General features: G+C 37.9%; 2 protein-coding genes across 2 annotated transcripts in view; both read left to right on the forward strand.

The window, feature by feature from the left end:
- The window catches only part of LOC135087166 (sensory neuron membrane protein 2), an 88,167-nt gene that overhangs the window by 29,265 nt on the left and 33,830 nt on the right, over nucleotides 1–25,072 (forward strand). The window contains exon 6 of the mRNA XM_063982006.1: nucleotides 8,648–8,829. Coding sequence (XP_063838076.1) covers nucleotides 8,648–8,829 — 182 coding nt within the window. The remainder of the gene's footprint in view (nucleotides 1–8,647; nucleotides 8,830–25,072) is intronic.
- LOC135086921 (mucin-2-like) lies at nucleotides 21,228–24,925 on the forward strand. Its single transcript, XM_063981745.1, has one exon. It carries the CDS (start codon nucleotides 21,228–21,230, stop codon nucleotides 24,534–24,536), a length of 3,309 nt encoding a protein of 1,102 aa, XP_063837815.1. The 3' UTR covers nucleotides 24,537–24,925.

The raw sequence follows: 25,072 nt of genomic DNA on the forward strand, positions 1-25,072 counted from the left end.
AGGAAACTCGGTTCTCGGAAGCAATTTCCGCGTACGGAGTGCCGGGTACAGCGCCTCAAACTCTTTTCTGCGAGCTTTGCATTTGAAGTACAAAGATTATCCCCTTTATTGATAAGTAGCGGCCGCCTGCGACTTCGTACGCGTGGATCCCGTTTTACCCCCTTCATCTATCTTACGCGGTTAAGATTTTTTCATACAAATGTTTTTTCCCGCTAACTCTCGTTCCCGTGGAAATTTTGCAATATCCTGTTGTAACTAAGCTTTAAGTTTACTAAGATACCTGCATGCCAAATTTTAAGCGTCTAACTTAAGCGGTTTAGATTGTTCATACAAAAGGATTTTCCCGTTCCCGTGCTAATTCCCGTTCCCGTGGGAATTCCTAAGTATACTATAAGCTGCCCAGGAGTATGAAGAATAATTGTACCAAGTTTCGTTAAAATCCGTCGAGTAGTTTTTGTTTCTATAAGGATCATACAGACAGACAGACAGACAGATTAAAACCAGAGTTCTCACTAGGGTAACTCTAACTAACTCTAACTTTTAATAATAAGGGGATGTATAAATACGGCATTATTATTTCCTTCGACGTATCGATACGTAATGAGGCACGGTTATTGCTTTATTTTAAAATATATTTAAAAAAAAGGTTATTGCTTTCCTCAAAAAGAGGACAGCATCCACAAAATACTCTAAATATTTGCTTTTCAAATAGTTAATATAAATATTTTTTCATAAAGGCATGAATAAATATTGAATGAAACCATTTGAAAAGAAAATAAATAAAAATATTTTCGCTTTGGTGGCTTTCATAAAAACATCCAAAAGCCTGCGTTAGTTTTCGGAACAAATATTGTTTTTAATCCGTCCAAATGCCTGCATGTTTTTATTAGAGGTACGTTACTAGCGTCAGACCGCGGCTTTGTTCACATTGATTTCGATCACAATCAGAATAGACTGTGATCGAACCCACTATGTATTTTTAAAATACATAGGTGCTTAGCTAATGATTGTAATGTGTCGTAAAAATTGCTCCTAATCCATGAAAAGTTAGGTAGTCACGATCTAAGTATCTACACAACAAAATACATCAAAGTTGATTCAGCACTGAGAGGTAACAAAGAAACTGAATTAAACTGACAGACAAAATAATTTTCTTTTCGTAATACATGTACACATGGCAGATGACATTCCTTGTATTCGTCTGTATTTTTTTTTTAATTTGTGTCCCTATGAAGCGGACTTTCCTGCAATATTATTTGAAATGAATAGTTGGAAGACCGACGAGGATCTGGCGGTCGTGGAAGTTTGTATACGTTGCAGTCAAAACTCATAATCAGTCAAAACCACTTTTGACTGCAAAAATCAGTCAAAAGTGGTTTTGACTGATGCCCTTGGTCAATATCACTTTTAACTGATTTGTCCAGTCAAAAGTGGTTGTGACCAAGGGCGTTAGTCAAAACCACTTTTAGCTGCAAAAAATCAGTCTAAATTAATTCTAAACGATGTGACTGCCGAAACGTAATGAATTCAGTCTGTCGACATCATCATCATCATCATCATCATCATCATCATTTCAGCCATAGCGCCATAGGACGTCCACTGCTGAACATAGGCGTCCCCAATGCTTTCCATGCTGCCCTGTTGGTAGCGGCCTGCGTCCAGCGCCTTTTTGATGCTACCTTTATGATGTCCTTGGTCGACCTTGTGGGTTATGCCCTACCTATTTATTATTTGAATTTATGTAAGACTAGCGGCCGCCCGCGACTTCGTGGGCGTGGACCCCGTTTAACCCCCTTCGGGGTTGAATTTTGCAAAATCCCGTCTTAGTGAGCACCTGGGTTGTAAAAGGAACCCCCCCATGCAAAATTTGAGACTCCTAGCAATTGTAGTTTCTGAGATTTCGTGATAATAGATAGATTTGATATTATATCATTGAAAAAAAAGTCAAAAGAAAATCCTTCTGGGCGTGGAAAGTTATAAAAAAGTAAAAGGAATTTCTATCAGTCATTTTTGACACTCGATAGACCATACGTTTGACTTAAATAAATACTTTAATAGGTAGTGACTGAGTTTCTTGCGCTGCTTCTCAACACTGGCCCATTTATTGTTCCGAAGCAGTGGCAGGGTTAATACTGGGACGTGTAAAAGTGCTTTTTAAAAGCCTACTCACAAAAATAAATGAGTTTTATGACTTAAAAAATAAATCTTTTTTCGCGATAATAGATTTACTAACAGTATTTGCCTAATCTGTGTCAACGGAACATATAGGATCAATTGCATAAAACCGGAACCCCGGAACACCGGAAGCGTCCGGTGCTATCTGGAATAGCCATTTTTATAAGCGTAATTTCCGGTTTTTGCGTATCTGTTTCCAATAAAATGCATAGTCGATGTTTTTAGAAAAATCAATAACAGAAATGATGTGACTATACGAGTTTCACTCGATTTTAGTTAGTCCGTACTATTAAAATAAATGATATTATGATGTTTACCTGAAAGTCTTAAAATAGACTCAATCAGATCAAACTTGGAGTGCAAATGTGGTTTTGTTCCCCAGTCGACGAAGCACATGATGTCGTGCCCTGCGTGCCAAACAACTGCACGCAGGAAGATTTAATGAAGGCTACTGACAACGTCTCGTGGCGGAGTTTAGGGCTGAAACTGTGTATGTAGGTTTGTTGTCGACACGATGAGAAGATGATGAGGTTTTACCCGCGAGAAGCTTTTGGCCTGCAATTCACCTGACGGGACTATTCCCACCTCTCGTTCCCACCGCTGCAACTAATGTGTAGCCAGGATCTACAGCTAGACCGCCAATAACCAACCAGTGAAGGTCAAGTTTGTCCCGGGGAAAGTTAAACTGTCATTTTATCCGCAACGAAATTGATCAGAAGAACATAGGAGGAGTTTGAAGTAGTTGACTTGATGGAGAGTGATGATCAGGCCGAAGGTGGAAGCTGGTTATCAAGGAAGGCTTTATTTAGGCCATCACCCTACAGCCAATAGAGGCGGAGTAGTAAAGAAAAATGTTGCACAAACAGAAAATATTATTCAAACTATTTTCACAGCTAGTTAGTCATAAGTGATATTGACCAAGGGTATCAGTTAAAACCACTTTTGAACGATTATGAGTTTTGACTGTAACATTTAACTACGAGTGTAATCCTATTTCCTATACAAGGCTCTCAACTAAGTACGCGTCTGTTCATCTTTGGTTTAATAATCGCATTAGAGAGAGGTGTTCTGGTGCTACGTGGAATCTGAGGTGAAATTTACTCAAGCTTCCACTGAATTATACTAAGTACTTAAATTTTAGTCAGATGTTAATTTCATAATTTCTGCTTTACACTAATATTATAACTCTAGCGCTTTAGGCCCGATTCGACCAAATTTTTATCCGAGAATAACTCCTGGTATAACTGGCACATTGACAGTTTCAGTATGGGAAATACATAATGTCAAAATGTCGAATAACTGACGATTTATTCTTAGATTAATATTTACTCTTGTTTGGTCGAATCCACCCTTAGTCAGTGCCTGAGGTATGGGATAGGCACGGGAGGGATAATATTGACATTATGACGTGACAAAGCCTACAAATCTGAAGCTTATCTGGAGTCTACGTTTGACGTCTCAAAATCTTCTCATACCGTTTCCATACCTCAGTCACACTCAGTTAAGCGCTAGACCTTTAGTTGTTACGTCACAACTTACTCTGACACGAACCTCTTTACGTCCGCGAAAATATTATTTGAAAGATAACTCGTGTAGCTTACATTTTCCAAGAAAATCTACGATTGAAATGCATCCGATATTCCCTTTAACAAGCTAGCAAACTTGTTCAAGCTTCTCTTACTTTGAACTAGTTATATTTGTACTGTACCTACCCTATCTGTTTGATCAATGGTAACTTGTAGAGTTTCTTCTAATGCGGTATACAATTTTATTAACCAAACAAACTTGTTTGCTGAACATCCAATTACTAACAGTTAAACATGCTCGTATGCATATTGATTTATTCCTCTCATATTTCTTACCGCAAAAGTTGATCGAGCTCTTTCCAATTACCTACGTGCTACTTTTGAATCAACATCATCAAAATGGTGGAAAAATATCATAGCTGTGAGAGGCGAGGCTCCAATTTGGCAATGCAAACATTCCTTGTGGCTCACAATCAAAGTTATAATAGGTAATATACTTTTACGGGGTTTTGATAGTGTAGGTGTAGTATACCTACAGGTAATAATGATAATGCTACAATTTTTAATGAACGATAGCTAGTTGTAAAAAGATCAAATATTTTGAGAAATAATTTCGACGAAATTTTAAACGACTGTTTCGTCTGCTGGTTTTCTATATTCAATCCTAATCCAAATCCGTCCGTCAAATATGTATTTGGTCAAAATACCTACTGTTTTCGATGTACGTATTTACATATTGTTTATAAGACTAAAACATTATTAAAGTGTAACCTGTCGGACATCTTTGTCGCAAATAAATAAATAATAATAATAGATAAATCTTTGGACAATTTCACACAGCGCCAGCTAGCCCCAAAGTAAGCAACTTAATGCTTGTGTTATGGGTGCTAGCTTAACGGATATACTACTTATATACTTTTTTTTTAATACATAAATATTATAAATATCACACCCAGACCCGTCACAGAAATTAAAATTCATCATTTCAATTTCTGCCCGGCCGGGAATCGAACCCGGGACCTCTCGGCATAGTAGTCCGTTCTGAACCACTACACCAAACGGCCGAAATAGATAACTTAAACTGGATTTATCAATGTAAAATGCATAGCAAGGATGAGTGTTACTTTTATATCTCAATATCGTACCGTAGTTGGTAATATCGAAATATTCTTTCCGTGAAATATTTCATAACAGAATTCTATCGCAAGTTGCAGTTCAAAAATGCCTGACATTTCCACCATTTCTCGATCCTAAGTGTATGTCAAACGCACGACAGAGATACCTCTGTAAAATACTGCATTGACAAAAATGTAGGATTTCGTCATTGTCAGGATTTAGAATGTATTGGAGATTCAAGTTTTAGTAAAAAAGCTCAAAGAATATTTTGGATAAATTACAAATATTAAACTCGTATCAACTAATTTGACGTAAGAAATAATAAGTAGTAGGTGATACGTTAAATGAAAAAAAAAGATTAACGTAAATTTTGAATAGTAAAGGACCAATAGTCCAGTAGAATTAGATTTTAAATCGGAAATAATTCCTACAAAAGATTTTATTGCTTTAATGGCTTCATTGGTTGCCCATTAAGACCCTCCTAGGTTTTCGACTTCGACGGAGTTGTGTTTAAGTGGTGGGGGCCCCCGAAAGGGGCGCTTTTTCGGTTATCCGATTATATCGCGTAAAGGACTTACCCTATCGAAAAGTGGTCTTCCTGACGGTTGAAGGGCATTTAATCCTGCATTAAATAAGACCAAATTCATATGTTTTGGACAAACCGTTCTCGTGCAAATGTTCGGCAAAGTAGAAAATATGTGTATAATTAATGACCCTCTCCACGTCCAATAGCTTGTCACCCGTAGGCTCCCAAGCCTTGTAAAGGGTCGCCTTAACCAGCGTATCCCTGTCTAGGCTCACGAGTTGGATTCGCTTATCCTTGTTCGTTCCAGCCGTTCCTTAACTGCGGTTGCTGTACCTCTTCCTGGCACTCTCCTGAACGACTCTGTGTTACCTACTGTGGCTGCCCCTCTTCCTTGTACCCTCCTGTACGATTGCATTGCTTAGCCATATGCTTGGTCCAAGGTTCGACGCCACAAAATCAACTTCGTACGCGTGAAAATAGTTTAAATACTATTTTCCGTGCTTGCAACATTTTTCTTTACTGCTTCGCCTCTATTAGTCGTAGAGTAATTGTATATATCCTATAGCCTTCCTCAATTTATGAGCTATTCAACACAAAAATAATTATTTCAATCAAACTAGTAATTCTTGAGATTAGCGCATTCAAACAAACAAACAAAAAACTCTTCAGCGTTTTAATAGGAACTTGTTGTTGTTGATTTTTGGCGTAGAAACCTTAGACCAGGCATACGGCTTGGCAACGTAGTCATGCAGGAGGATACAAGGAAGAGGAGCAGCCACAGTAGGTAACACAGAGTCGTTCAGGTGAGTGCCAGGAAGAGGTGCAGCAACCGCAGTTAAGGAACGGCTGGGACGAACAAGGATAGGCGCATCCAGCTCGTAAGCCTTGATAGGGTTACACTGGTTGAGGCGCTCCTTTTCAAGACTTGGAAGCCTGTGGGTAACGAGCCATTGGACGTGGAGAGGGTCAATAATTATACACATATTTTCTACTTTGCCGAACATTTGCACGAGAACGGTTTGTTCAAAACATATGAATTTGGTCTTATTTAATGCAGGATTAAATGCCCTTCAACCGTCAGGAAGACCACTTTTCGATAGGGTAAGTCCTTTACGCGGTATAACCGGAAAACCGAAAAAGCGCCCCTTTCGGGGGCCCCCACCACTTAAGCACAACTCCGTCGAAGTCGAAAACCTAGGAGAGTCTTTATGGGCAACTAATGAAGCGATTAAAGCACTAAAATCTTTAGTAGGAATTATTTCCGATTTAATTCATTTTTGTGTTTAATTCTACTGGCCTACAAGAGCACTTTCCTGTGGCACTCCAAACTTTACTTTTGGCATTAATGAAACAGCAGATTTACCTACATATTGAGCCTATGCTGGCGTAGATACATTATAAAAATTATATTCCGATCAAACAAAATTATAAAGAGTGCAGGGCCCAGAATACATCCCCTGCAATCCAAATTATGTTCTGACTTTTTGGGCACATTAATTTTAGCCTAGCCGCAGACAAAGTCTTTTTGCCTGTCAAAATTTGGGTCGGGCTATTAATCAGTTTATACATGTATGAAAGTGAGCACATTGGTATCGGCCGATTCTTCATACAAATTAGAATCGGGCCCAACTATCAGCCGAATAAAAGTCTGTAGCCTGCTGTAATTTCCTGTGGTCTATCTAATGATGGCCTAGTAAAATTGTAAAGGTCGAGCAAACTCTTTGGCCGCTCGCCTGGCCGGCGAGAAACTTCTTTTTAATTTCTTTGTTCTTTATTGATTGTCATTAGTTTCGTTTATTTTTTCTTTTCTTCTTGAACTAAATTGGATATAGTCCAGTCAATAAAGCATTATAGATGGAAAACTGTAGAACACAATTTCTGACTTCAGGACTTTATTTAGACTAGTTAGGAGGTGAACATAGCGAAAGTCCCCGCCCTTAGCCCTTGAGCCGGCGGGGAGAGGGGGGTTTAAAGGTGCCACTTTTCGGTTTTTCGCTTAATCCTCGAAAACTATGCGTCCTAGTGACATGACTACTATGAACCAAAAAAAGCATATTCAATTTGCTACAGGTGAGATAGTCAAGTTTTTCTATAAATTGTATAGTTTTCGCGGCATCTGCTCTAGAAGGTCTGTAATATTGGAAATTTTATTTTTGTCTTACATGTTTATATCAGGAGAAAATCGACTAAATCAACATTGAGCTAATATTCTAGACATGCGGGAGCATGTTAAGCCTATTTCCAGGGAGGGGACTGCACCGTGCGTATATTTAGACGAACCAATTGGAGCCACTTTTGACTCCTCATCACTCAAAAAGTACTGTGCATTAACACTTCAAATTTGGCTCATAAGTTGAGACTTGCAAGATAAACATCAGCTTCAAATTTCATAAATATACCTCAAACTGTTCTTTAGATATTGACGTCTAAAAATCTACATGGCTGACCTATAAGACCAAATTCTAACCACTTCCAGATGACCTCGAAGGTTCAAATTTGGCATCCAGATAGGTAGTTGTGTAAATACAAAGGAACAAATAAAAAACCAGTGTTAATGCACAGTGCTTTTTGAGTGATGAGGAGTCAAAAGTGGCTCCAATTAGTTCGTCTAAATATACGCACGATGCAGTCCCCTCCCTGGAACTAGGCTTAACATGCTCCCGCATGTCTATACTGTTTGCTCAATGTTGATTTAGTCGATTTTCTCCTGATAGGAACATGTAAGACAAAAATAAAATTTCCAATTTTACAGACCTTCTAGAGCAGATGCCGCAAAAACCATACAAGATATAGAAAAACTTGACGGTCTCGCCTGTAGCAAATTGAATAAGCTTTTTTTAGTTCATAGTAGTCATGTCACTAGGACGCATAGTTTCCGAGGATTAAGCGAAAAACCGAAAAGTGGTACCTTTAAACCCCCCTCTCCCCGCCGGCTCAAGGGCTAAGGGCGGGGACTTTTGCTATGTTCACCACCTAACTAGGCTAAATAAAGTCCCGAGGTCAGAAATTGTGTTCCACGGATTTCTCTCTACACCGTCGTTAAGGCATTCATTGACTGGACTAATACCAATTTGTAATGTGAATTTTTATACAACATAGGTCCATGTATACAACATTAATTTTCATATCACCTGACCCTGAATATTTATCTTTAAATAGGCCTTATAATTATAAAATATCTCGTAGTGACGTATTTATTTCATTTCCATATAAGTAGGTAGGATATTTTCAATAATATTTTAAAATCCACAATTTTGCTCAGTATTTTTTTCTATTTTATATTGTTACCATTATTTTCTCACAGGTCCGTGGAACTCCGTTACCAGTACGACGTGGAGTACCAAGGAGTGCCGGCTGTGAGGTACTCTGCTAACGAGTGGTACCTGAACAACGATGATGGCTGCTTCTGCTTGAACAGGACTGAGGGTGTGACCCGTGAGAACGGCTGCCTGCTGCAGGGGGCCATGGAGATGTACAGCTGTGTGGGTAAGGAGATCTTTTCCACTTATAGAGTTCCAAATTCCTCTATAGGCCTTATACAGAAGCTCAAAGTTGCACAGCGTGCTATGGAGAGGGCTATGCTCGGTGTTTCTTTACGAGAAATGAGGAAATGCGTAAACGAACTAAAATCGCTGACATAGCCCGACGGATTAGCAAGCTGAAGTGGCAATGGGCAGCGCACATAGTACGCAGACTGGGGCAGCAAGGTTCTGGAGTGGAGGCCGCGTACCGGAAAACGCAGCGTGGGACGTCCACCCACAAGGTGGACCGACGACATCATAAAGGTAGCAGGAAGGCGCTGGACGCAGGCCGCTACCAACCGGGCAACATGGAAAGCACTGGGGAGGCCTATGTTCAGCAGTGGACGTCCTATGGCTTAGATGATGATGATGATGATGATGAGTTCCAAAGCCAAAGTATTTTATGGAAAAAAACACAAAACACTATACTCACGTTTGTTACTTGACTAAGTTAAGTAAGTTAGAGTAAGCAAAGCCGTTTAGAGTCGGAAGACACTACACACATGGTACTTAGAGACTTGAGTCAGAGTTATTTTATTCAAAAGCCTGGCGGCAACCCTTGCACGACTTATTGCGTCGATTGTAGTAAACTTTTCATTAATCCTCAATAAAGTAAAACTTTAAAATGCGAAATGTCTTTTGCAAAATATTCATCGTTTAAACAATTACATAGTTTTATACCATATGACATCCAGACATCCAAACTTTCGCATTTAGTAGGATTCTCAACTTTCAAAAACTGTTAAAAACCCCAAACCTGTATCAACACATTAAATTATTTACAGTTTAACTTATTAGAAATACTATAGTTTGCGTACCTAATTAGTATTCATATTGAGACCAATTAGATTCATTCACAATCATAGCATAAGGGTTCGGATTCTATCGTTATCACTTGGCCCAGATTCATCTATCATTAACTGCATACTTGCCAACTAATACAATCTTCCATGTAGAGGTATTCATTATGACCTTCATCATTGAATTTTCCTATTTAAGTAGGGCAAAACAAACATCAAATCTTAGGAATGTGCCCTACAATGCACCTACCTATACTAATTAACATCACTTATCAGTGCACTATCGTGGCAGTGATAATTTATTATTTTAGGCCGAAGATAATATTGTTTTTAATAAAGAAGTTAACGGTCAGATATTATCTTTCCAAAATCCAAATGATTTACGATTCTAAAAAGACGTCATTAATGTATCCGATAATTAAACGGTTTATTAGAAGAATACTGCAATTAGATAGGTAATAATATCTTTCCAAAATCTGTGTAGGCAATTACGGTTTTAAAAATAAGTCATAAAAATTATTACCTAGGTACTGATAAAACATGACCAGTAGCTGAAAAATTTATTAATACAAGTTGAATCCGTATAAATTATGATTTTATAAATACTACGTCATAAAATATGTCCATTAACTGTTTTATTTAATACCGCCACTTCTGATTTTTGCTTTGTCCAGGCTACTTTGAGAAAGTATACTGTGACATTTTAGTTTTCTTTTATTCTGTTGTTTCTATGCAATAAAGTTTTAGAAAATTAAACTTAGGTATTTGTCTCGAAATTCTCAACACCATTCGACAATTCAATTAATATAGGCTTATTCACATCACTAGGCATAGACAAACCTGTCAGTGGTTGCCAGATTTCCAATTTCAATTGACGCGGTGTATAGACGCGTGAAACAGATAGTATTGGATCATAATTAAAATATGTTGTTCAAATACCCTTTACAAAACTATTTTTCGGGATATGAGGTATCTTGTTTGTAGACATATCAATGCATGAGCATGATCTGAATCACATACTTAAAAAAATTATTTTGAAAGGAAAATTTTCAGAAAATTCGGGATTGTTTTGAAAATGACTCTACCATCATGACTTATTATTGTATTTTAACAACTGGAAATTCTTTTCAAATGAATTTACATCTAAAATAATTTACTAAACTTTTGTTTTTTAAATGTTTGTTGTATCATTATAAAAATAAAACACTCCCTTATTCAGACTGCTTTAAAATAATACTGTTAATATTGTTTCTTGGTAATTGCATAGCCTTTAAATTTCTACCAAAATGCACCACGCATATTTTATGAATTTTCACACCTTTGTGATTTTTTAACATGTGTCAGTCAAAAATTTATTAAATTCCTGTATACTCGTGTCAGAAAAATAAAGTGTGTTACAAAAGCTTCATTTTGAACAGGTTGACGGGTATAGTGAGTGACACTTCAATTCAGTAACAAAACTTTTTACCCTTTACTGTTTTTACCTTTTACATACACACAATACATCATGCCCATTCCACTTGGTCCCATTTTGTTAACTCGTCTCACATAAAACTTGAAAATGGCACAAATCAAGTCGACCTCGACGTGTATTGCCAACATCAAAAAAGAAGATGAAGAAGAATGTCGTTGTCAGTCAGTAGCCTTAATTAAATAAACCTTTAAGAAGTTGTAAAAGGTGCTATTTTACAACACATTGTTCAAACAAAAGACAAAATGCAGCATTTGTTCTATGTATTTACCTTCGTACTGTTTGAGGGTATAATTGATCGATGGCTGCGGTCCTTTTGACACGTGACGCGGATAGCTATGTTGATAATTAAAGAGCACCAAACCATTTAGCTACTTCTCACTAAACAGAATTATACAAATACCTTGCCATATTGCTGATAGACTGATTCTGTGTTTAACTTCTACAATCATGCCATCTTCAAGGTGAAAATGAATAGGCATTTATGTAGGTACTATCCTAGATTGCATAAAGGACGGACAAGAGTCATCCTAGGAGGTAGCGGGTTCGATTTCCGCACAGTACAAACATTTGTGTGCATGAACATATTTGTTTGTATTGGACAGGGTGTTTTCTATCTATAATAAGTATGTATTTACAAAAAAAAGTATTTAAGTATGTTTATATCCGTTGTCTAGTACCCATAGTACAAGCTTTGCTTTTTAGTTTGGGGCTAGAAGCGCAGTGTAAAATGTCCAAGGATATTTATTTATTTATTATTTATTTATTTATCCTGTATTGCGAGCTTAACAAAGTACTGGCAGTTTAATAGAGCTAACTCTAATGATTTTAGAAATATTAAAGTAGGATAATAAGTAAGTGTATGCCTGCTTCTCATGAGATACCTTATAATTAAGTAAGTACTTGCACTAGGTTAGTGTACAATTAATAAACATACAAAAACAAAAATAAAGAAATTATGTAGGTAGTCTCTGCGGTTCGTAATAAATACTCGTTATTATATTTTTTCCGTTTTTCACAGAAGGCAACAAACAACGTATGCAAGTTTTTTTTTACGATAAAACATATCTATACTTAGAGTAGGCGCACACCGTTGATTTTTCGTCGGCCGATAGTTTAGTTGGGCAGTTGATCAGTATGGGCATGTATGGGAGTACGCACACTACGCCGATTCGATTTGGCCGATTCTTCATACAAATCAAAATCGGGCACAACTATCGGCCAACTAAAAATCAACGGTGTGCGCCTACTCTTATAATAAATCTGTAGAGAGCTCAATTCTTTACATGAAATATATTTTCAAAATAACTATCAGGGGGTGTAGTGATCGATACTGATGCCAAAAATGCAATCAGTAAAATTTTTGTCTGTCTGTCTGTCCGTCTGTATGTTCCTTATAGAAACAAAAACTACACGACGGATTTTAACGAAAATTAACAATTATTCTTCATACTCCTGGGCAGGTATATTATACTTAGGAATTCCCACGGGAACAGGAATTAGCGGGAAAATCCTTTTGTATGAAAAATCTAAACCGCTTAAGTTAGACGCTTGAAATTTGGCATGCAGGTACCTTAGTAAACTTAAAGCTTAGTTACAACAGGATATTGCAAAATTCCCACGGGAACGGGAGTTAGCGGGAAAAAACATTTGTATGAAAAATTCTAAACCGCGTAAGATAGATGAAGGGGGTAAAACGGGATCCACGCGTACGAAGTCGCGGGCGGCCGCTAGTTTATTAATACTTATAAAAAGTATACGCTCTATTTTTTTCTCTTCTTAGTTGGTGTTCCAGATTTAAATTTGAATTTTCTTTTTTTCTATGGCTGTCATGCGTAGCCAGTTTTTATTTAAAACTGTTTCATTTCTCTAGTGATTTACATCTCTCTTTACCAGCAGGTTTATGTAATTAATAATAATCAAAATGGATATTTCAGTATTTAACAAGCTAATGGCTATAAATGTGTATCGAATATCTCTAATTAAGGCTTCATATAATTTTCCTCTTAACTGAAATCACATTTCCAATTTGATTGAGTTTATTCGAAAACAAATTATGGTTGGATTCATTTGCTACACGCTACCGCAGTTTTAGATTAATTAAAATTGACGTTAATTTCATTAATTAATACTTGTCTGTATAGTTTTCCATGGAAAATATTAATGAAACTATTCGATTGAATTCATATACTAAAATAATTGAATGTTATGTAATTAATACCTTCATACAATGTACCTACTTAGTAGTAACTAACATTGTATAGTAGTAGATATACTAAAATTATACTTCTTTTTTTATTTGCTTAATAGTTACTTAATTGCTAGCATCATCTTTGTTTCTTCATTCAAAAGAAAAATTTGAACTTTTTGCTGGATTTTTTTTTAGAAAATGGATTTGAGCTAAGGCAACTATATTTTACATAAAAAAAGAGTAGGAGACTTAAATGTGCCATTAGTTACTACTCGTAAGTACTTACTTAAGCGATAATAACATACCTTATGAGTAACTATGCATAATTTTATTCCTTCATCAATACGCCAAACCCTGAGTCAGCACAGCAATCGTCCACAGATGAAATGGGAAGAAAAACATGTTGTTAATTGGTTGCATAAAACCGGTTACATGACCAGACCAGAGATATACAGTATCTACGCTATTTCTACAATTTCTACGTTTTATTAAACTCTACCTAAATATTTTTACTTTTATCGTAAAAAACTGTACATACTATCTGTGTAACCCCGTGGTGTCTCAAACGGAGTACGTACGGGTTAACGAGCTATTAACTTCAACCAGTAATAGACCGAGCCAGCAGAGTAAAAATACATTATAACTCACAGGAGCAGGTCACAGCCGGCTCTAAAATTATATAAAAATTGATGTCCCAGCCTGGCGTTTGCAAAAAGACAACGCCGTTCACAAATTGGCGAGTAATGCAATTTGCTGGCCACGTAAGTATCAAGTAAACAGCGCGCGTCGTTTCCATGCTAGCTACGTACGAGCCTGTATGAGAGATTCACAAGGTTTCGTTCAAGTTTACTTGTTTTGGTGTCTGTCTGAACGTATCAATCTTAAAAGTTATATTTTTGATTTTTTTATCACTTTCCGGAATCAAACAGAAAAATTAAAGTAAAAGTTAATAAATTAACACTTTAGTTTTTTGTAAGGCCTGGTTTCCACCAAAGCGGAGCGAAGCAGAGCAGAGCGATTTTTTTCGATTTTTGTTATAGAAAAGCACTGAATGATTTGATAATGCAAATTTAAGGCTAATGAAAATTATGAAAAATTAAAAACTTTGTGCATGTTCCCTATTACTACTTATACATTAATGCCTATAAGTCAAGGGGTGTTTTACCGATGAATTATCGGATTGAAATAAAACGAATGCACATCACAGGCTTTTGGCAACATCACACACAACATTTACATTACAATATAGGAGATGCTGATCTAATAATCATTCGGAAGGTGCCTTGATTTAGCGCTAAGTAATTAGTAGACAAGGTTTTTTTCATGACAAGGTTCTACGTTATATGGGGAATAAAAGCTACCGTGTATGACTCCGTTGTGTCGGAGCACAGATTGCGATGAGACGCACAACGTAGGAAATGGAAACCAAACCGGTATTATTGTCATTTACAGCCTCTGGGCATGTAAACACGCGGGATGATGTAGTAGAGAATGCCACTAAAGAACTTGTAAATTGAAAACTGTAACTTAGTATTTGTAGTTCTGATTCATTTCATTGCAGTTCCAATGACAGTTTAACTTTCCCCCGCGGTCCCGGGACAAACTTGACCTCCACTGGTTTGGTTTTATTGGCGCTCAAGCTGTAGAACCTGGCTACACAGGAGTTGCAGCGGTGGGAGCGAGATGTGGGAATAGTCCTGTATTATTATTTGTAGCTTGTACTGCAGTATCCTATTTAATTTATCAGTCAGAGGCAAAACAGACAAAGCAAATCAAATACACAACGAATTCAGAAAACCAACACAGTAAACATTTTCATTAGTTCATGAACTCGAACTATCATATTATAACCTCACCAATAAATGTAACATTACCTCCGTGAAGTGATTCCAGTTTATGTTGCAATGTTATGATTGAATGTTTTCCCATTAGAAGAGTGTAAACTGAGTAACAAAAGATTTTAATCAATTTCCCGGCGATCATCAAAGAAAGCTTCGATGAAGTAGTTTTAATTATAAAATGTTGTTCATAAAATGCTTTTTTCCTATTATAAAGGCAAACAAGCGCTTTGGAATCCATTAGGATAACAGAAACGGCGTCGTGTTAAATTCATCTTGCTTTGTTCAGTATATTTTAAATGCCAACTATCACTGAAGTACTACTAAGGAGCGCAGTTCTTGGGACTGCTTTGTCTTTGGAAAAGCCTTTAGAACTTGACACCCTTCAGGGGAAATATGATTGCCAAGGATTAACTTCGCCTCATAATACTCGTATTAGCTTTTATAACTCTGTTATCTGATTTACCTACGGTTCTTCGAAGTATCAAACTATGTCATGTTCCCAGAATCCTTGAACATTTACGGGATAAAATGGATTCCAGATAGGCGACCCAGTTGGTAAATTAATTTTCAGAATCAGGTCAGGTCGTATCAGAAATAACCTCGCACAATTTTTATGCAACATTTTCTGACGCATCGATTTTGATATCTATTTTGTTAGACTACATTGTACCTTCCTTTAAGTTACCTGAACTAACTGTGCCCGCCACCAACCACAGAACAGGACAACAACTAACCACAGAATCATTAAAGTTACCTGTAACTTTAAGTGAAACGGGCGAAAATCGATTTCCAGCCAGTGCATCAAGATCTCTCGTTATATCGCACTGCGTGCTATAGAGGGCTCAAGTACCTACCTAACATCTTCACACACTAATCGAAATAATCAATGTTTAGTACATTATAGGTACCATTATAGCTACCTACACGAAGAATCAGATCTATATTATATGTATTAGCAGAATTAGTCTCTGCTAAATTATATTTTAGAATCCACACCAACCAAGGATGACGCTATTTTGATCTTTTTAGGTTTCGTAACCTGAACGAAAAAAAGCAACCTCTATAAATGTACTCATAAATTATAATGAGTATCATTTCGTAGTTCGTCTGGCTGTGAAGACCTTTTTTTAGAAACAGGTATCAAAATCAAAAACCTATATTAACTCTGCAAAATGTGTTCATAGCAGAAGTAGGTATATGTATATGTAGATAAGTATACATTTTGTAAAGTTTTATTATAATTTTAAAGCCGAATTTAATAGCACCAGATATTGCTTGGAGACAAGCTTAAAAGCCTCTTTTGTTAAAGATCAACAATCAGTTTGACCTCTTTATTAGTTTAGATTATAGATAAGTGCCGTAGCGAGAATATTAAGTATAGCCTTTGTGACTCGCGCATTTGTTCCGGACATAGCAAATAAGATGCGCACACGACGTTTTTTGATAAACAAACATATTTCGAAAAACCTGTTATCACACAGTAAATATTAAATTCTGATGTCATGGGTCATGTGTATTATTAGGAAAATGCGATTTTTAATAACATATTCGTGACTCGGAAAGTAATAAGTAATACATCGGTACATTATTTGCATACCAACAGGTGAGATTGAGGTCATACTTAGACTAGGTCACAAAAAAGCTCCACAAAAAAGTTCGATTGTGGCATTGTTTCTTTTTGCTTTTATAACAGGATAATCGGTTGAGAGAGGTTTCGGGTTCGGTCCCAACTAGGAACAATCATTTGTTTTATGAACCCAATTCTTTACGCGTCTTACACTGGTATTATACAAACATTAATGTATATTTTGAAGTATATATTCGTTACCTAGTCACTGTAAAACAATAAAAATTAGAACAAGGTAGGTTAGTATTTCACCTATTATTATTGTTTGAAATTGGATTTTGAGTTGGCTAGGTTGAACGAATTCCGCCTGTATATCCGTCTGTCAAAATAATTCTGAATGTTTTTTTTACAAATAGGTATAGGTATTGGTTTACTCTCCTACGATAAGGAATAATACTTATTACAAAATGTTACTATCCAAAACGGTAGGTATTATCCATAAATCTACGAACGTACCTACTTAACTTCGGAAATGCAAATGCGTAGTTATTTATATACTTAATCATAATAGTTTAACGCATCAAACAACAATATCACATTTAAAGATGTTAATCGTGATAAAGGTTAATTGTACAGTCGACCGCAAAAAAGGCACGTGGCTGCGTGGCTGCAAATACATAAGTAAAGAAATTATTACTAATTGTATTAAAACAGTTTTCAAGAGCAACAAGGATTTGAAGTACCTACATTTCTTCAATTCAATTATTTATATACGAGTATTTACGTTAAAGCGACAGCCAGCCAAGAATATTGTTTTCATTTTCATTTACATAATACGCTGTGAAGAGATATTAAAAAAGTTTAGTAGTCATTTTAAAGATTTTATTGATTTAAATTGGATTCATAAAATATTATCCCTAAATGGACAAATAAACATCATCTTCTTGTAAATAAAAAAATAGGACTAAAATTGTGTAATAGTACCTTACTCGTATAGCTAAGTTCCTGAGACAGACAGAAGAGTCAATTAAGAATAGGTAAGAAATTAATTTTGGTTGTTCAGGTTCCCACTATGCTACGGTATTATTAGCAAAAGTATATTTTCTGGGTGTTTTCTATGTACTTAATAAGTATGTATTTACAAAAAAAAAGTATTTAAGTATGTTTATATCCGTTGTCTAGTACCCATAGGACAAGCTTTGCTTAGTTTGAGACTAGAAGCGCAGTGTAAAATGTCTAAGGATTTTTATTATTTATTTATTTATACAGGGTGTCCCGTAATGTAACGTCAAGCCGGAACTGGGTGTTGAGGCAAGTTATGCTGGTTATCAGAAAAATATAAAAAAAAATCTATGTGGCATTTTGTCAAAATAATAGGCATTTAAAAAAAATCAAAAAATTCTACTCCCGGTGACGGTCTTTTTACTCGTGTTGCCACAAATCTTCACTTTTTCCAAATTTTTTTTTTGTTATGTAACCCTGAATAATGCTTCTCTAAATTGTTATCAAAATTACAAAACCAGCTGCTCCAACTTGGATGAAAAAAATACATTATTCCCAAAAAAAAATATTAAAATAAAAATTTTGCCTAGTTTAAACTGACTGTACTGAAAAAAAATTGTACTACGCGAGTGTGGCAAGTGACGTCATAATTTGGCGCATTTAGTAAGGATTCCAAAATGGTATAACACTTTGTAAAATCTTGCTGTAATTGTCAACAATTTTTGTTTATTGGAAATAATCCCGTTCTTAACTTTATCTACCTTGGTTAAAAATATTATTCTAATGTGCCCATAATTCAAGTTTCTGGCTTAAGTGAGGTGGAGAAGCCATTTTAAAAGGTATGAGCGGGACGGAGAGGGCCATCTTACCAAGCAGGGATGTTATGGATATCCGTAACCGTAACCGAAACTATCGGATATCCGAAATAAAAAAATATCCATAACCGTAACCGAAACTGATTCAAAAGTTACGGATAGTTTCGGATAAAGGTGGAGTCTAAGGGTACAATTCCAAACTGCAAAACTCTATGAAATCTGCAGTATACACGCCGCAGCTGAAATGCCGCGCTGCCGATTTCATAGTTTTGCAGTTTGCGGTCTGCGGCCCGTCTTGGAATTGTACCTTAAATCTTAATATTTGTTACCAACTTGTCTGGCATTCGCTGGCACCATCATTAGATGGTGCCAGCCTGTTTTACCTTTATCATACATAGGTGTCGTCTTAGTTGGTACATAAAGTAGCTATGTGGGTCACGCTCACGCAGCATCTTGCTATTTGTATTATACCTACATTTTTGAAATTCTAATAATTCCGTAACTGAAATTATCCGAAACTTCCGGATAATCTGAAATGATTTCATATCCGTGACCGTAACCGAAACCGGTATAATATTATTCTAATATCCGTAACCGTATCCATAACCGAAACTTCATATCCTAATTATCCCTGTTACCAAGTAAGTACAAGATAAGTGCAGGCAGAGCAGGTAGTAAAGGCGCGCGCGCACGGGTGACTTTTGTCACAGTATGTCAACTACTAATCACTGTCATGGCACTAATTTTGAGCACATTAGAATAATAATTTTTAACCAAGGTAGACAAAGTTAAAAACGGGACTATTTCCAAAAAACCAAAAATTGTCGACAATTACAGCAAAAAATTACCAAGTGTTATACCATTTTGGAATCCTTACTAAATGCGCCAAATTATGACGTCACTTGCCACACTCGCGTAGTACATTTTTTTTTTCAGTACAGTCAGTTTAAACTAGGCAAGATTTTTATTTTGAAATTTTTTTTGGGAATAATGTATTTTTTTCATCCAAGCTGGAGCAGCTGGTTTTGTAATTTTGATAACAATTTAGAGAAGCATTATTCAGGGTTACATAACAAAAAAAAATTGGAAAAAGTGAAGATTTGTGGCAACACGAATAAAAGGACCGTCACCCGGAGTAGAATTTTTAGATTTTTTTTAAATGCCTATTATTTTGAAAATATGCCACATAGATTTTTTTTTTATATTTTTCTGATAACCAGCACAACTTGCCTCAACACCCAGTTTCGGCTTGACGTTACATTACGGGACACCCTGTATATATTTATTTAGGTGCCATTTCCGGTCTATTTTTTCGATTCATATTTTTGCTAACAACTGTACAAAACAAGTAACATAAACAACATTATGAATTAAGCAAGTGAGGCCGACGTCTCACCTATTGACCTGCTGCGGACTTCAGAGGTACTCAACATTTATAGCTAATTTAATATAAATAGCTGTCTGTTACTGTATAAAAACCGGTCAAATAAGCTCACCTGCTGGGTTCCATATATTTTGATTATTTTTGATTGCAGAACTATTTATTCAATATTTTAAAACTTATTAAGATTGTAAAGTAAAACTTCCTTTGCCTATTCTAGTCTAGTTCGATCTGTTAAAATCGCGGACACTACTTGTACCTACCTTACTTAGGAAACCAATCACCAAATTAAATATTACACGGAGTTTGCTATGTATTGTAGACAGAATACTTTACGCTCAATAATGTTAAAATCATGCACTAAAATACCTACCAAATTATTTATTACTAAAGCTTGCAAATGATGCACGTACCTTCATAGTGAGGCATCGTTGGCATCTCAGGCGGTGTGCATGCCGCATACCAATCAAGCCTTTTGTTTATTAGTTTCACATGAGCATGCTTTTAGGCGAGAAGGCTGCATGAGAATGTCAGCAAATTAAAATGTTTGGCATTTTGATACACCCCCCCCCCTCTCTCTTACGCTTTACTTTTTATTTTATCGAATAAAATCCAATCCATCCGGGACGCGCTCACTCGATTCATCCCGCATCCTTCTAGTATATCTTTTCGGGGGTTGCGAGTTTATGGTTACAGGCTTTAATTGAGGTACGTTTGTATGCTCTCGCTAGCTTTTTTGTCATATTGTATTGCTCTAGTTTCAATCCGAATGCAACGGGAAAATAAAATGGTACTACATCCATTGTTCTAGAGTTTGAGTGTCGTTACGGTATGTCATTTTTGTTCCACTGTAAAATCGGTCATAAAGCTCCGTTATTTTGGTACCCACTTAGCCTTTAGACACAATTTAGCTAATCTTGCCGCCTCCAACAATTCATTTATCTTTTAACCCACAAGAAAATTGTTAACTTCGACCTTATGTCACACGTTTTTGTAAAATGCCTCAAGTAGGTAGGCAAAACGACAAATATCAGTTGAGAACCGCTGGAGTGAGATGACGTGACCGACGACCTCAAGGTGAACCGCCGCAGCCCAGCCGACGCCGGACGTGCCACGCACTGTAACCTCTCGCTACCGTATACCTGCCAGTTATTTAAGAACCTTTATCTGGAAAATACTCACTCACAGTCAATTAATTTAAACTGTTAAAAATACGGGCGCGACACAGATCGCGCGGCGCGTGGCGGGAGGCTCGCGTGTAAAAGCATGCGCAGGCTGCGCGCACGCAAGTCACGATGTTGCGCGCCGCGCTGTGGACGTGCGCGCTGCTCGCGCTCGCTTCCGCGCACATCTACGAGCGCTGCGAGCTCGCGCGCGAACTACAAGCCCTCGGCGTGGAACGCGAACAGATATCCACGTGGGTCTGCATCGCCTTCCACGAGTCCCGGTTCGACACAGCCGCCAAAAACCATTACAGCGGCGACCACGGACTCTTCCAAATCAGTGAGCTGTACTGGTGCGGCCCTGGCAAGGCTTGCGGCCTCCCCTGCTCTGCATTGAGGGATGAAGATATATCAGACGACTTGGAGTGCGCCTTACGAATAAAAGAAGAACACACGAGGCTGCAGGGCGATGGATTCCTTGCCTGGGTAGTGTATCCTCAACATTGCAAGCATAACACGAAGAAGTACATTGTAGACTGCGACAGTCAGCTGAAGGACGTACCAGCGAAAACTCGTATGAGACCGCGTACGTTCAATTCTTATGAACGTAACAATGCATCTTTCGACTACAATCCGAACATCGACGATTTGAAACCGCCGTACCTCTCCATCAACTCGATTGTTCGAGGTGGCTTTAGTAAAATACTAGAATCGAGCCATTATCAGAAAAATTCTGATTCTCCATATAGCTGGTTGAATTATAAGATAGACAATATTGATGAGCTTACTTTACCCGTGTTGGGAAAGGCGTCTGAGCCGTACACAACGCCCCGAAGGACAACAACAACTACAACGACGACTACGACGACTACTACTCCTTCAACGACCACGACATGGAGCACCTATCCACCTATCAAAGTATGGAGGAGGATTGAAACAAATGATTTCCGGAAAAAACCAGCTAAAATTGACAAGAAAACTACCCCATCAAAGTGGTCTGAGTTAGAAAAACCATCGCCGTCTTACTTTGAATCATCAACGTCGAATACTACACCTTCAAAGTGGTTGGAGTTAGGAAAGCCGTCGCCTTCATACTCTGTATCGTCAACGCCGAGCGCTACACCTACTAAGTGGTTAGATTTAGGAAAGCCATCGCCTTCATACTCTGTATCGTCAACGCCGAGCGCTACACCTACAAAGTGGTTGGATTTAGGAAAGCCGTCGCCTTCATACTCTGTATCGTCCACGCCGAGCGCTACGCCTTCAAAGTTGTTGGAGTTAGAAAAGCCGTCACCTTCGTACTCTGTATCGTCAACGCCGAGCGCTACACCTACAAAGTGGTTGGATTTGGGAAAGCCGTCGCCTTCATACTCTGTATCGTCCACGCCGAGCGCTACACCTACAAAGTGGTTGGAGTTAGGAAAGCCATCACCTTCGTACTCTGTATCGTCGACGCCGAGCGCTACACCTACAAAGTGGTTGGATTTAGGAAAGCCGTCGCCTTCATACTCTGTATCGTCAACGCCGAGCGCTACACCTACAAAGTGGTTGGAGTTAGGAAAGCCATCGCCTTCATACTCTGTATCGTTAACGCCAAGCGCTACGCCTTCAAAGTGGTTGGAGTTAGGAAAGCCATCGCCTTCATACTCTGTATCGTCAACGCCGAGCGCTACACCTACAAAGTGGTTGGATTTAGGAAAGCCGTCGCCTTCATACTCTATATCGTCAACGCCGAATACTACGCCTTCAAAGTTGTTGGAGTCAGGAAAGCCATCACCTTCGTACTCTGTATCGTCGACGCCGAGCGCAACGCCTTCAAAGTTGTTGGATTTAGAAAAGCCGTCACCTTCGTACTCTGTATCGTTAACGCCGAGCGCTACGCCTTCCAAGTGGTTGGATTTAGGAAAGCCATCACCTTCGTACTCTGTATCGTCAACGCCGAACGCTACGCCTTCAAAGTGGTTGGAATTAGGAAAGCCGTCACCTTCATACTCTGTATCGTCAACACCGAATACTATGCCTTCAAAGTTGTTGGAGTTAGAAAAGCCGTCACCTTCGTACTCTGTATCGTTAACGCCGAGCGCTACGCCTTCAAAACGGTTGGAGTTAGGAAAACCGTCACCTTCATACTCTGTATCGTCGACGCCGACCATTAGTGAAAGTTACGAGCCCCGAACCCTTAGGACTTCGACTGAAGCTACTACAGTCACCAAGCCGACTACTAAAGCCCCAACCACAACCATTTCTACAACCAGAGTCTACACGACTACAACTACGCCATTCATTTGGACCACCACTACCAAGCCTACTCAACGTCAGTTCTCATCTATAAAGTTCAATACTAAATCTTCTGTTGTACCTACGACAAGGTTTCCTTCATTTTCATATTCTACAACTAGCAAACCCTCAACACTCAGTTCGAACACTGCCAAACCTTACTACCAACGAGAATTATCTATAAAGAAAACAACGGAACCTTCTTTTGTAACTACGAGGTGGTTTTCATCACCTACTTATTTTACAACTGATAAACCCGCAACACGGTTGACTACTGCCAAACCGTACTTCAATCGTGAACTAACTTATGCAAAGGACACTACGGAAATTCCTACTGTATCTAAGGCAAGAGTCCCGCAGCCCACATATTTTACAACTAGTAGACCCTCAACAACTACTTCTACTCAAAAACCAACAACCACAACTAAAAGACCCACAACATTTACCTTTACTACTCAAAGGCCAACAACTACAACTAAAAGACCCACAAGAACCACCTCTACCACTCAAAGAACAACAACTACAACTAAAAGAACCACAGATTGGTCCTTTACAAGAAGTATTTCAAGTTCAAGCAAACCGATTTATGGATCAGCTATAATTAAAGGTACGACTACGCAGAAACCGATAACCTTTACCAGCCGAACACTGAAACCCACAAACTCTTGGAGTTATACCCGAGAAACTACACAACCAACTACAAAACAGACGGTCGTAACTACAACACCAAGGAATAGATACAGCTTTTACCAGCCAAGCTCTTCTACGACTGTTAAACCTATTTTCAAAACCACAACCGAAAAACCAGATGCATTTAAAGTTTTCAACACGTTCAGAACTTCGAGGTTTTTGACTGAAAATACCTCTCAAAGATCGACTAGTCGTTCTTTTTCGGCTTTCACAAGCCGGCCGGTGACGGCGCCTTCCATAAAGGCGTCTACGCAAAGGCAAGTGACAACTCGTGGACCTACAGCACAAAGCTCGTCAACCACCAAAAGTTGGCAGTCAATATTTGACCTCTACTTGAAACCGACTCAAAGGCCGACAATGAAACCACTGGTATTCAAGGAGCTTAGTAAAAATGCATATAGACTGAAAATATTTTCAGGTGGCACCACCACACCGGTCCCGCTTAATACTTTACGTGGGAGCGCCAAGCTATAAAAATACTGCCAAATATAAGAATGGAGAGCCTCCATTGCGTATCGTGGGGATTCCGGATAAGATTATAAATCGATTTTTCTTTACGAGCGCACCTGCGGATCAAAATCTTGAAAGTCTCGAATAGCGCGCACGTTAACCTTTAAAGCGACACCAGCTTGACAGGATCTTGCGATAGCACGTGGAGGCTCTCGATATGTCAATGTGCCATAGAAACGGCACTAGTATGTACTTTAAGTGTGTGTAAATATTAGTTTAGTATATTTCTATTTGAACAGGCAAAAAACCTTAACCTCCTACAACGTTTATTTGTCTGTTCGAAGCCATTAAAATTAAACCAAAAGGCATTTATTATGTTTAATGTTTCGATCGCAAATATAGCTTTGAAACAATCATGTTATTTTATTTAAGTAAGGCTTATTATATCCATCACACAGCTTCTGGCGATGATCTTAATAATAAAGCAGCAAAAACATAATTAACATTACAAACACGTTTTTTAGATGAGGAAATCATAGGTGCGAATGACTGCTCTTTGC

Source organism: Ostrinia nubilalis, chromosome Z (assembly GCF_963855985.1).
Source record: "Ostrinia nubilalis chromosome Z, ilOstNubi1.1, whole genome shotgun sequence".
NCBI classification, from domain to species: Eukaryota; Metazoa; Arthropoda; class Insecta; order Lepidoptera; family Crambidae; genus Ostrinia; species Ostrinia nubilalis.